The sequence below is a fragment of the Camellia sinensis genome, chromosome 3 (genome assembly GCF_055761805.1).
Source record: "Camellia sinensis isolate YWXY chromosome 3, ASM5576180v1, whole genome shotgun sequence".
Taxonomy (NCBI): domain Eukaryota; kingdom Viridiplantae; phylum Streptophyta; class Magnoliopsida; order Ericales; family Theaceae; genus Camellia; species Camellia sinensis.
This window is the reverse complement of record NC_138963.1, coordinates 193,203,752-193,218,364: the sequence shown is the minus strand read 5'-3', so window position 1 is coordinate 193,218,364 and position 14,613 is coordinate 193,203,752. Positions and strand designations below refer to the sequence as shown.

Here is a 14,613-nt window from a genome sequence, read left to right as displayed (position 1 = left end):
AATCAGGAAGGTAACGCCAAGCCGATGTGCGCGAGTTGTGGAAAGCAACATTTCGGGGTTTGTCGCTGGGCAACGGGAGCTTGTTATGAGTGCGGCGAGATAGGCCATCGCGTGAAGGACTGCCCGAAAGCAAGGACCGATGATGGGAAGAGGACTGGAAGCACCTCGGGCTCTGCGCAGAAGAATAACATCGGGGGAGTACAGGCGAGGCAGGGCAGAGTTTTCGCATTGGTGCCAGGAGACGCCCAGAATGCTGAAACAGTGGTGTCAGGTACCATTTCAATTTGTTCTCAAGATGCATACGTATTGATTGATTCGGGTTCTACGCATTCATTTGTGTCCACTATATTCGCCGAGAAGTTGGATAGAGAATTAGAACCCCTTGATTATGTATTATCTGTGTCTACTCCATCTGGGAGAAATATGATTGTTACATCCATTTATAGGGCGTGTATTGCTATGATTGAGAGTGTAGAATTGTTAGTTGATTTGATGCCATTAAACATGACTCACTTCGATGTTATATTGGGAATGGATTGGTTAGTAGCGAATCAAGCATCCATTAATTGTGCTACTAAGAGCGTCACATTGAGGACCCCAAGTCAAGCCGAGGTCATTTTCCAGGGTAAAGGAGTAGTACCCCCACCTTACTTAATCTCATCCATGAAGGCCTACAAGTTGATCCAAAAAGGATGTAAGGGTTATTTATGCAGTATACTAAGTGATCTGAATGGAAATGTTGAGTTAGCCGACATACCCGTTGTTGAGGAATTCCCCGACGTCTTTCCGGATGAGTTGCCTGGCCACCTTGTCGATAGAGAAATAGAGTTTACTGTGGACGTCCTGCCAGGAACGCAACCTATCTCCAAAACACCCTACAGAATGGCTCCAGCCGAACTTAGAGAACTGAAATCGCAATTACAAGAATTGTTGGATAAGGGATTCGTCAGGCCGAGCACTTCACCGTGGGGAGCACCCGTTCTATTTGTTAAGAAAAAGGACGGCACCCTTCGTCTTTGCATTGACTACAGAGAACTTAATAAGGTGACCATTAAGAACAAATACCCATTGCCAAGAATCGATGATTTGCTTGATCAACTACGAGGAGCACGAGTCTTTTCCAAGATTGACCTTAGGTCAGGCTACCACCAGTTGAAGGTTAAAGCCGAGGACATTGAGAAAACTGCTTTTCGGACAAGATATGGTCACTACGAATTTTTGGTAATGCCCTTCGGAGTAACCAATGCCCCAGCAGCATTCATGGACCTGATGAACAGAGTCTTTAAGCCGTACCTAGATGAGTTCGTCATTATTTTTATCGACGACATATTGATCTATTCCGGGAGTGCGAGCGAGCACGAGAATCATCTGAGACTTGCCCTACAGACCTTGAGAGATAAGAAGTTGTACGCCAAGTTAAGTAAATGCGAGTTTTGGCTTTCCAGCATTTCATTTCTAGGGCATGTGATTAATGAAGACGGTATATCAGTTGACCCCAGTAAGATTGAAGCCATTGTGAGTTGGCCGACGCCGACCAACGTGTCCGAGGTTCGTAGTTTCCTGGGTTTGGCAGGTTATTACAGAAAGTTTGTGAAGGATTTCTCGAGGATTGCAGTGCCTTTGACACAACTAACCAAGAAGGGAACAGCTTATGAATGGACCGACGAAAGAGAATCAGCTTTCCAGGAGCTGAAGGCGAGGTTGGTTACAGCACCAGTTTTGGTACTACCATCAGCTAATGAGGAATTTCAGATTTACAGCGATGCTTCACACAAAGGTTTGGGTTGCGTTTTAATGCAAAAAGGTAAAGTCATAGCGTACGCGTCTCGTCAATTGAAGCCCAATGAAAAGAATTATCCTACCCATGACCTGGAGTTAGCTGCCGTGGTTTTTGCTCTGAAGATCTGGCGTCATTACCTGTACGGAACATCTTGCCAAGTTTTCACCGACCACAAGAGTCTGAAATACTTGTTCACCCAGAAAGAGTTAAATATGAGGCAGAGAAGATGGCTCGAGCTACTGAAGGATTATGACATGCAGATTCAGTACCACCCAGGTAAGGCAAATTCCGTAGCCGACGCATTGAGCAGGAAGTTAGTTGGAAGTTTGGCGTGCCTGACAGCGGTTTCGGTGGAACCAACTATTATTGAGGAAGTGAAGACTAGTCAGAGGGAGGATAAATTCCTCAAGAAGGTAACTGATGAATTCGTCTCGAAGCCGAGGCCAGGTTACACAGTGGAGAATCAGGTGCTTAGGTTCGAAGAAAGATTGTGCGTGGCCGACGTACCAGAGTTAAAAAGGAAGATTTTACAAGCGGCCCATAGTTCCAAGTTTGCCATCCATCCAGGGAGCACCAAGATGTATCAGGACGTAAAGCGGACCTTTTGGTGGCCAAACATGAAAAGAGAGATAGCCGAATTTGTATCTCAGTGTCTGTGTTGTCAGCGAGTGAAGGCAGAACACCAGAGACCAGCAGGACTTCTTCAACCCTTGTCAATTCCTGAGTGGAAATGGGAGCACATCCCCATGGATTTCGTAGTGGGATTGCCGAGGACACAAAGAGGTATGGATTCCATTTGGGCTATAGTCGACAGGTTTACTAAGTCAGCTCACTTTTTGCCGGTCAAGACTACATTCAATGCCAACCGACTTGCCGAATTGTACATGAATGAGATCGTTAGGCTTCATGGTGTGCCGATGTCCATCGTGTCAGACCGAGACCCGAAGTTCGTTTCTAGATTTTGGCAGAGTCTACAAGGAGCCTTGGGAACAGAATTGAGATTTAGCACAGCCTTTCACCCCCAGACCGACGGACAGACAGAAAGGACGATTCAGACACTCGAAGACATGCTCAGACTGTGCGTGTTGGACTTCCAGGGAAGTTGGGAATCGCATTTGCCATTAGTAGAATTCGCATACAACAACAGTTATCAAGCCAGCATAGGCATGGCGCCGTATGAAGCTTTGTATGGAAGGGAGTGTAGATCGCCGATATGTTGGACTGAAGTAGGAGATAAAGCCCTAATTGGCCCCGAGTTGGTTCATATGACAACTGAAAAGATCAAACTCATTCAGCAAAGGATTAAGACTGCACAGAGTCGACAGAAGTGTTATGCCGATCAAAGAAGGAGGGAGTTAGAATTTGAAATTGGGGACCATGTATTTTTGAAGGTCTCGCCGATGACAGGAGTTACGAGATTTGGGAAGAAGGGCAAGCTTGCACCCCGATACGTTGGGCCATTTGAAATTCTTGAGAGGATTAACACCGTTGCTTACAGGCTTGCTTTGCCACCAGATTTGAGTCGAGTCCACAGTGTGTTCCATGTTTCGATGCTGAGAAAATATATCCGAGACCCACTGCATGTAATAGATTACTCCGGGGTTGTAGTTAATGAAGACTTGGGCTACGAAGAGAAACCGATGAGGATTATTGACAGACAAGTGAGACAGTTGAGAAACAAGTCGATATCGATGGTGAAAATCGAATGGGAGAAGCATTATGGCGGGGAGGCCACATGGGAAAAGGAAGAGGAGATGAAAATCTGTTACCCGGAGTTATTCGTAGGTCAAGGTAACTTAAGTTTGGGGACCAAACTTCCTTAAGGAGGGTAGACTGTAAGAACCCACATTTTTTTTCATCTTAATCATGTTCATGAGCATTTGCATGATTATGACTTGTTAAGCTTGCATGTGTGTGTTGTGACTTGTTTTGCTTTAACAAGTGAGATTCGTGCCTTGATTTGAAGCCTTGTGATTTGTCTAAGCGTAGTGTACTTGTCTTGTTCCTTCCTTGATGTTAAAACTTAGGTCACGCCTTGCCTCTAGCCGACGTTATTTCAATGCCGAGGTCATCCTTAGTCTAGTATTAGTATCTTGAAACCCCTTGTTGACCTCAGTCCTTGCCTTGACCACATTAGCCGAGATGATACCTTGCACCCGAGTGATCTCGTCCTGGAGCGGTATGACCTAGGCCGAGGTGTGGCGCATCTAGGCCAAGATGTGGCACAGCTTAGTCAAGTGTTGTCCCTCCTAGCCGAGGTCATTGTCATCTTAGTATGCCTCGTTGTTAGCCGATGTCATAGCCTGTCAGAGAGCCCATACCGTTTTGCTTGTTGAACACCCTTCCACCATGCTTTGTCTGGCCTGTCAGCCACCTTTTCAGGATGAACCCAACCAATCGCCGCCACGTGTCTCAGCAGAGGGTTAACCCCAGAACCGGGTATAGAAAACTATCATTTGGTATCATAAACTTGCCTTGTAGAGAGAGAAGCTCTAGAAGAGGGAGAAGAGTTCTTGAGAGAGAAGTAGATCTTCAAGCTTGATTTCTAGAGATCCAACCGTTAGATCCGCATTCTAAGGTTAGATTCTTGATCTACTCGTAATGTTCTTTATGTTTATGTTATTGCATTGCATGATTGAAAATGATTTGTAAGCCATGCATCGTTTTGAAGCTCGATTTTAGAAAGAGAAAATGACATTCATGTGTTCTTCAAGAAAAGTCTTGTTTTGATCCGAAAGCTTTTCGCCTAGACTCATGTTTTGTGTTTGTTCTTGCATGATTTTCAACTACGGGTACCCAGGTCCATGTTTTCAAACTCATAGCACGAAAATCCCAGATTTGTGATGGCGGATTATGATCAAGCATTCGTATTTTCCATGTTTTCACACTCATGTTCTTCATGTTCATCAACAGAGGGAAACCCAGAGTTTCCCGACCTCTTTCCTTGCATGTGGCCCTCGGGAACACACCTCGGCAAGGAGGTGTGGAACCTCGGCCTAGACCTGGTTGGTGCCCAGCATGTTTTCCGAAAACATTTGTGTATATGAGAGACTCGTTTGAAAGCGCATTCAATAGGCTTTGCCATGTGTTGTAGGACTTGGGCTTGTCTCGACCCCGACGTGTGAAGAAACGATGTGAGTGGTATTTTTAATAAAGCTATGTTACACTTGCTTTCATAAATCTCGTCTTGCCTTGTTTTGAAAAGTACTTGATCTAGCATGAATGACTATCCCTATTTTGTATATCAAATGCTATCTTGTTTTGATGACTTGTCTTGACAGTCCTTAGTGCTAGAGGACTATAAACTTTCGCAGCACAGCTTGTCTTGACAGTCCTTAGTGCTAGAGGACTCTAAACTTTCGCAGCACAGCTTGTCTTGACAGTCCTTAGTGCTAGAGGACTCTAAACTTTCGCAGCACAGCTTGTCTTGACAGTCCTTAGTGCTAGAGGACTCTAAACTTTCGCAGCACAGCTTGTCTTGACAGTCCTTAGTGCTAGAGGACTCTAAACTTTCGCAGCACAGCTTGTCTTGAAACTCTTGTCTTGATATGTCATCACCCCTTGAAATAAGTAGATGTTATTAACATCCAAGGAACATGAAAGCCGGCAAATGAACTTGATTTCCCTCTTGATCGAAAAGTATGTTATGTATAGTTTTGAAAGAAATCTTGGATATCAATCATGCAAAACCTTTATTTCTAGTATCATTCACTGAGTATCCAAGCTCACCCTCTCTATATATATGTAGGTGATGAACAAGAAGGCATTGAGGCCTAGACGTGATTGCCGATGTGTTTTGGGTGCTTTGCCGACATGTTTTGGATTTGCGTTTTGCATCGTCTTGAAGATTATGCTTCTCGGCTTATGTTTTCTTTGTTTGTTTTGGCATATGTCGGCTTGAGAAGCCTTTTGGTCAGGATGTATTTTGTGTTCCATTTTGTTGTATCTAAAATTGTAAGACTTGTAAAGATGTTTGATGTATGGCATTCCATTGGACTTATGCACGGCTCTCATGGACAACTCGGTTTATATGTATATTTTGCTTCCGCTCTTGTAAGCCCCATATTTCATACTCTGATTGTGTGTGATTTTTGTAAGACGGCCTTCGGTAACCTCGGGTTACTGGCCATCACGGCACCAAACTACTAGGGGCGGTTTGGGGGCGTGACATGTCTTCTCTCTCTGCCTCTTTATCTCTCTCGCTCATCTCTTTATCTCTCTCGCTCATCTCTTTATCTCTCTCGCTCATCTCTCTCTGTCTCTTTCTCATTTATCTCTTTTCGCTCTTTCTCTCTTTGTCTATATCTTTTTATTCATTTTTCCATCTTCCTTTCTCTCTTCTCTTTCTCTCTCTCACTCATCACTCTTCTCTCTCTGTCTGTTTGTCTATCTATCTCTCTTCTCTCTATGTCTCTTTTTTTTTCTGTGTTTCTCTCTCGCTCATCTCTTTTCGCTTTATTTCTCTATCTTTTTTGTCTATCTTTCGCTCATCTCTTGTTTCTCTCTCTTTTTCTATCTCTCCTTCTATCTCTCTCTCTCTCTTTCTCTCTTTCTCTCTCTGTCTATTTTTCTGTCTATCTCTCTCTCTTTGTCTCTCTCTCACTCTCACTCTCTCTCACTTATCACTCATCTCTCTCTCTGTATGCTTGTCTATTTGTCTATTTCTCCCTCATTATGTTCGCCTTGCTCACTCTCTCCTTCTCATATTCTCTATTTATCTATCTCTTCTCTCATCTCTTTTCTCTCTCTGTCTCTTTCGTTCATCTCTCTTCTCTCTATCTCTCTCGTTCATTTCTCTTCTCTCTCTATCTCTTTTTCTGTCTCTTACTCTCTATCTTTTTCTCTCTTTTTCTCTGTTTGCGTTGCTCACTCTCTCACTCCCGTCTTCTCTATTTACTGAGCTCCCTTTCGATTTATCGATCCACTATAAGAAAATGCACTTTTAGCGACCACTTTGTCTCTCTCTCGCTCATCACTTTGTCTCTGTCTGTTTCTCTCTCTCTCTCTCTTCTCTATCTGTCTCTCACTTATCTCTCTCTCACCACCCATCTTCTCTACCATATTCACCACTACTGCAAATGTCATTCCACTACTACCACTGTTGTCACTCCACCTCTACAACTATCATTACTACCATCATCGCTACCACTTCATTACCACCACTACTACTACCATTACCTCTCATCTACCACCGCTATTCTATCTCCTCTACCACTACCACAACTTCATCACTTATCTCATTCACCATCACTACCACCACCACTATCACTTCTTATCCACCACTTTCACCACTACTGCCACTTCTATCCTCTACCACAAAAAATTAGTTCTTGATTTTTAGTATAAAAAAAAAAATGAGTCACAAAAAAGTTATTTTCATTGACCACAAAAAATTAACTTTATTTTAATGGAAAATATTATCCCTACTTCTACCAAATAAAAAAAAAAAAAATTTATTCATTAAAATAAATATGAAACAAATAAATTTTCAACATTACTAAATGTAAAAAAAAATAAAATTCATCAACTATAAAAAAAATTATTTTAATAAAAAATAATTTTTTTAACAAATCTTCCGTTGCAAAAAAAAAAAAAAAAAAAAAAAAAAAAATCATTTTATTATTTAAATATTCATTTGTAATAAAAATATAAAAAATTCCAAAAAAATTTCCACCCCCTTTTCCATTTCTACTCGGGATCCCCTACCCCAAACCCAAAATCCCCAATGTCAAAAATCCCTAATCCCCCCCACCCCAAACCCAAAATTCCCAATGTCAAAAATCCCTAATCCCTTCCCCCTTTTCCATTCCCGCTCGTTTTTCCCCCCTCAACCAAAAATTCCCAAATCTCAAATCCCTAATTTTTGAACCAAAAATCCCCATCTCCGTCTCTCTCGCGACTGTGAGCACGGCAGACGATGGCGTCGAGTGACGGGGTTCAGGAGCCTCACTCTTTTGTTTCTCATTCCATTGGCTTTCCCTCTGCTGCTCTCATTCCAGTGGCGAAGGAGCTGCTCAGAAACCTAATGTCGCCAACCCGCTCTATATATAGGAATTCCATTGGAAACCTTGTGTTTCCTTGACGATCTGATCTACAGAATTGAAGTTTAGATTTTTTTTATTTCGGTTTCTCTTCTGATCCGTCTCACAAAATGCCATCCGTATACGGAGCTCGATTGACAACTTTCGAAGATTCAGAGAAGGAGAGCGAGTACGGTTACGTTCGAAAGGTCTCCCTCTTTCTTCGATCTATCTTTCTTTTCCCTTTCAATGTTTATTATTTGATCCACTTTTTCCTGGTCTGCGAGCTTACTCAATTTTTTGTTCACCTTGTTTATCCTGTTTAATTTTATTCAAGGTTTTATTTGCTTACTTTGAATATATACGGTTAATTTTATTGAGATAATTTTGATTGAAAAAATATATTAGTAGACTTTGTTCTGGAATCTAATCATTTCTTATTAAAAAGATTATTTCTATTATTTTAAATTTTGGTGCTTCTGAGGCAGTTTTGTTCATAAATGGCTTATTAAATAAATAAATGTCATTATGTTACGGAGTGTCAACCCTTATCCTTTTCTTTCTCATCATTATAAACCTCAGGTGTACACGCTACTCATATTTCTCTCCTAAATTTGGTTTCCATATCAACTGTTGCAGGTACTATGGTGTTTTGATGGCATATGGAAGCCTTCAAGATGTAAGGAACTATTACCTTATTAATTTGGTTTATTTAGAGTCTAGGAATTGAGAGTTTACAAAACTATCATTGCTTATGCAGTTTCTAAGCGAGCAAAGAGCTGAATACACAGCAACTCTTGTTCGTATGCGGGTCTTACCACTGTATACGATCTCCACATGTTTACCATATTTGATTGCCTCTGCGAACTGGGTGCTTGGGGAGCTTGCATCCTGTCTTCCTGAAGTGAGATTGTTTTTGTTCATGCTTATCTCCTTGTTCGCTGCTGTTTTCGTACAAATGTAGTCTTTATAAAATTATTTACTTGCTGCTTTTGTATGTTTCATTTCATTTCTTTTCTTGAATGTTTCCATATATCCTCTAACCACCTGAATAGTTATTACAGCATGCACATTTAAACATGTCCTTAACAGGTTCATTTTTAACTATTCAGGAGATGAGTGCTGATATCTATTCTTCACTGGTGAAAGCATTGAGTATGCCAGATATGGGAGATATTTCTTGTTATCCTGTTCGGGTGTCTGCTGCAGGTGCAATTACCGAACTCGTCGAGGTTTGTATGTCTCCCAAATCACATATTTAATTTTTATAATTGGCCTACAATCTAAGTTTGAGTTGTGATAAGATTTTTGCTCTATTTTTTGCAGAATGACTACTTGCCACCTGAATGGTTACCCCTTCTTCACATTGTGGTTAGTCGGATTGCTGATGAAGGTGAAGAGACCTCCATTTTGTTTCAGCTTCTTGGTACCTTGGTTGAGGCTGGAAATGAACATGTTTCCCTTCATATCCCATATATTATTTCGTCTTTGGTTGGTACAATCTCAAACTGCATTCCTCCTAATCCAGAGCCATGGCCTCAAGTATGTATTTATCTGCTAATAATCTTCATGCTAAAGTTTCTCTGTTGTTTCTCTATCTCTCTCTCTCTCTCCAAAAAAAACTTGTAATTATTTCAATCTTGTACATTCAATGGACTACTAAAACAATACCGTGACATGGCAAAATTTACTGTGGTTCACTATTTGGCTGAGCTTGTTTCAACCAATGTGGAGAAAGAAACCAGATTCAAGTAGTTCTTACAAACCATTGTATTTTTTTTAATCTCTTGTACTTCAGAAAGTTTCATGGATTGAATGCTGTAGAGATTCAGTTGGTTAGTTTTGCACCACTGGATCCAACATCTAGTATGATCAAATGGTGGGTTGTAATCATAAATATGGTTTTTATTTGCATGTAGCCAAAGAATTGGCTAGTTGTTGTATACACACAAAAATGATTTATTTTTCCTCTAGTATGTTTTGACACTAACCTTCTTTGGATTCTAAAATGCTGCAATTCATGCTTCCCGACTTTATGTTGGTAAATGGAGAATATCAGAAATGGTTGCAATTTATAGAGTTGGTCATTTAACTGTGTGCGTATTTTTGTCCTTCTTCCTGATAGTTAAGACATTTATAGTTTTCTCTTAACCGTGCTTCTATAAATAATGAATTTTAGCAATGAACTGACACTGGTTCACAATAGATGGTTGAGTCCGGGAGTTAGAGTCCGATTTATAATATGAGTCCAGGAGTTTCACACCCAACGGAAACGCCTCATTCAATAACTCAAGCAACATGTCAACAGACTTGCGACGGTAACTCAAGCAACATGTCAACAGACTTGAGTCCGGGAATTTCAAAAAAATCAGACTTGAGTCCGGGAATTTTTTTGAGCTTTATAATATGAGTCCGGGAGTTTCAAAAAAATTAATTTTTTTCGGGTTCCCGGTTTGGGAGTTAGAGTCGGATTTCACTTATGAGTCAATTTTTTTTTTATATTTTTCTATAATTGAAATATTAACACATTATATGGTTTTTAATTATTTTTATCTTGTTTTTTTCAGATATTTCCTGAGTAGCAGTTGGCTTTTTCTGGAATGCGGGCGTATCAAGATTATGACCAATTTTTGTTTTTGTAACCCACGAACGAATGAAGACGAAAACTTTTGATTTTGATTTATGTTATTTAAATTTGGGAGCAACATTATGTATGTATTATGCGACGTTATGTAGTGGCATAATTTTTATTGTTATGAATTTTTATTTATGTATTGCTATGAATGGAACAATATTATTAATTTTCATTATTTGTCAATTTTTATTTATGTACGTATTTATATTATTCTGTAATTTTTCAATTTTTTATACTTATTTTTTATCTAATACAGGTTATTTTAATTTTTTTAATAATTTATTAGCAGGGTTTTTTTTTTTTTAAATTTTTTGAGACGGGAGAAGAACCCGTCGCAAAAACCATTAATAGGCTTTTGCGACGGTACCAACACAGTCGCAAAAGCTGTCTTATTGAATGTACAGGACACCTTTAGCGACGGTAAACCGTGCCGTCGCCAATACTTATATGATGCCAGAGCCTTTAACGACGGTAATGTTCCCGTCTCAAAAAACTCACTTTTAGCGACGGTAATTACGTGCCGTCGCGAAAAGTGATTTTTCCCCCATTATTTGCGACGGGAAAAATGCCGTCGCAAAAAACACACCTTACCGTCGCAGAAACTAATGGCGACGGTACATACCGTCGCGAAAGGTCTTTTGCAACCCCATCTGTCGCGACCCCCCCTTACCGTCGCAAAAAGCCATATTACCGTCGCAAAAGGTATTAGCGACGGCTTCTGGGAGCATTTGCGACGGCCGTTTACCGTCGCAAAAAACAAATTTTTTTGTAGTGATATATATATATATTATATATGTATATATGTTTTGTATTTTATTTTGTACAGTGTGTTAGTGGGTTCAATAAGTATAATGGTTTGGTTTGTTTTTTGTGAATGGATTGAGAAACACAATTGTATATTATAAGAAAATTTCTTTATTATGTAATTTGTTTTGTACATGTTATGTATTTTTGTATAAATATTATATAATTTTTTTAAGGAGTTACGATAATTTGTAATTCATAATTTTTTTTTATAACAATGTTATGTATTTTTGTGGAAATATTACACATTTTTATAACAATGTTATGTATTTTCTTAATAATGTTATGCATTTTATGGTCTAAAAAAAGTTTCAATAAAAAAATCTATAGCCTTACTATAAAATGCGAATTTAATTTTTTAATCATAAATTGTCATAACTCAATAAAAAATGACATAACATTTGTGACAAAAATACGAAACATATATCAAGAATTTATATAATAAGAGGGCATATAATTGGCATCTTTAAGCGTGTCTGCCAAAAGATTCATTATAGTATATACTATACTAATTCTAATATAATTTTGCAATTGTATATTATAATCTACTTGGACACAATAAATTTTCACTGTCACTGTTACTATACAAATTACACATCTTTTTTTTCCTCTCTCCTATCCTTTTGATTAATTTACATTATTAATTGATTTATTAGATTTCACTAAATTGTTTAATTACTTAACATTGAAAATTAATTAATAAGTTTTTTGCTCAGATTCTTGTTTCATTTAATTTCTTTTTTCCATATTTGTTTGTGTTGAAATGGACGATGGTATAATGGATGATGGTGGACTTGAGGGATCCATCGAAGAAATGGAAGAGTTGGCCAAGGATAAATCACCATATCTTGGTATGGAGTTTCCATTAGAAGAAATTGCATATGAGTTTTATAATGAACATGGAAGAATTGTGAGGTTTAGTATTAGAAGAGATTATTGTAACAAAAGGAAGAAAGATGGTGTCATGACTAGTAGAAAGTTTGTTTATTGTAAGGAGGGAGAGAGGGAAAAAGATAAACGGTACACGATGATAAAAAATCCTCGAAGTGAGACAAGAACAAATTGTAAAGCATTCATGCATATATCTTTTAAGCGGGACTTGTCGAAGTGGATTGTGTCAAAGTTTGATAACAACCACAATCACCTTTTGCATCTTCCTCAATGTACTCATTTGATACCATCTCAAAGAAAGGTATGTCATGCTCAATGTATAAATATTTATATAGCTGATGAGATTGGAATATCTCTTAAGGCTTCACATGATCTTATTAGTGCTATAGCAGGAGGGAAGGAATTTGTAGGGTTCACGGGGGAGGATCAGAAAACCTACTTATGTGCAAAAAGACAACAAAACTTGCAATATTGTGAAGCAGGGAATTTGTTAAGATATTTCCACAAGCAAGTGACAGGAAATCCATATTTTTACTATGTCATTCAGTTGGATGTAGATGAGATGATTACTAATATTTTTTAGGCTGATCATCCGATGATAACAGATTATGGGCTTTTCGGTGATGCAGTGTCATTCGACACAACTTTTCGAACAAATAAGGAGTACTGCCCACTTGCTTTATTTTCTGGCTTTAACCACTTTAGAATGACAGTGATTTTTGGTGCAGCATTATTGTATGATGAAACTGCAGAGTCATTTGAATGGTTATTTGAAACTTTTTTGGATACAATGTCGGGAAAAAAGCCTGTTAGTTTTTCACAGACCAAGATCAAGCAATGGCTAAGGCAATTTCACAAATCATGCCCAAGATTTTTCATGGGTTGTGCACTTTTCACCTAATGCAAAATGCTTTGAAGCATTTAGGTTACTTGTTCAAGAGTGGTTCAAAATTTAGTAGCGATTTAAAAGCTTGCATTTATGACTACGAGAATAAGCATGAATTAATTGAAGCTTGGAATTCTTTGATTAATAAATACAACTTGCAAGAGAATGAATTGATGAAAAGAACTTGGAGAAAAAGAGAGCAGTGGGCGCATGTATATATGAAGTGGGTTTTTACTGGAGAAATGTGAAGCACACAACTTAGTGAAAGTCTAAATAGAACATCAAGGGGATATTTGAAAAGTGATCATAACATTGTTCAATTCTTTACTCACTTCAATCAAATTGTTGTAGATAAGCGGTATGAGGAAATTTCTGCAACATATGATTCTAGACAAAAGTTGCCAAGAATGAAATTGAAAAAGTCTTCTATTTCAATCCAAGTTGCGAGTTTGTACATCCCTTCTATCTTTGATTTATTTCATTATGAGTTGGATATGTCTCTTTGTTGTCAAGTGAAGCAATTCCATGGGTTAGAAGGAGAAGTTAACTGCGTGATTGGCTTGTATGGTAATGATGAAGAGTATATTGTGGAGAGTATGGTGGACGTTACTGGGCTAAGAGGAGAAAAAAGATATCGAGAAATACATTGTACTTGTAAGAAATTTGAGAACTTTAGAATTTTATGTAGTCGTGCAATCAAAGCACTTGATAGAATGAATGTTATGGAAATTCCAGAAAGGTATATATTAGGCCGATGGAGATTGGATGCAAAAGATTGTGAAGTTGAAGAGAAAAATGTTATAGTGGATGAGGATGATCCGAAGTTGTTAATATTAGCACGTTATAGAGATCTTTGTTCAAGAATGGTGAAACTAGCAACTCAAGCATCTATGCACAAACATGCCTATCAATTGCTTGATGAAAGGATTAAGGAATTATGTGTAAAAGTAAATAATATGATGAAGGGAGTTGGAAATTTTGGTACCAAAGAATTAGATGTGGATGACTCCAACTTTGCACAAGTTAAGGGCATAAAGAAGAAAGATGTTGGACATAAAGGGAGGGGCAGATTAAAACCTTGGCATGGGATGATGAATAAGAAAACAAAAGTTATTTCATAACCTTCCTGCCTTAGTAAGGTATTACCTACGTACTTTTGAAATTTCAAATGACACGCATTTATTTTTTTAAATTGTGTAAAGTATTGATAACTTTTTGAACTTCTTTATATTATTGGTCAATCAAGCAACACTACAAATGTGCAAAATTCATCTTCAAGCCAACCACAGGTTAGCTATTGTTTTATGTTATTTATTATTATTATTATTATTATTATTATTATTATTATTATTATTATTATTATTATTATTATTATTATTATTATAAATTGTGTAATGTATTGATAAATTTTACAACTTATTTAGACTATTGATCAATCAAGCAATATCACAAATGTTCAAAATTCATCTTTAAGCCAACCACAGTGTAACGCCCTCAAAATAATAACATTAAACCCATCAGATAAGACATGCATTTACATATAAACTAACCACATTCTTTTATTCATTAGAGTTCCATTACATAAGTATTACATGTT

At 38.2% G+C, this 14,613-nt stretch overlaps 2 protein-coding genes across 2 annotated transcripts; both read left to right on the top strand.

The window, feature by feature from the left end:
• Nucleotides 1–7,697: 7,697 nt before the first annotated feature.
• On the top strand, nt 7,698–9,640 carry LOC145822124 (uncharacterized). The gene is made up of 6 exons (XM_082918725.1): nt 7,698–7,807; nt 8,383–8,479; nt 8,561–8,704; nt 8,913–9,032; nt 9,127–9,342; nt 9,599–9,640. Exons 1-6 carry the CDS (start codon nt 7,698–7,700, stop codon nt 9,638–9,640), a joined length of 729 nt encoding a protein of 242 aa, XP_082774851.1.
• Nucleotides 9,641–12,002: 2,362 nt separating this feature from the next.
• On the top strand, nt 12,003–14,137 carry LOC114293628 (protein FAR1-RELATED SEQUENCE 7-like). The gene is made up of 3 exons (XM_082918724.1): nt 12,003–12,431; nt 12,714–13,011; nt 13,368–14,137. Exons 1-3 carry the CDS (start codon nt 12,003–12,005, stop codon nt 14,135–14,137), a joined length of 1,497 nt encoding a protein of 498 aa, XP_082774850.1.
• Nucleotides 14,138–14,613: the final 476 nt, after the last annotated feature.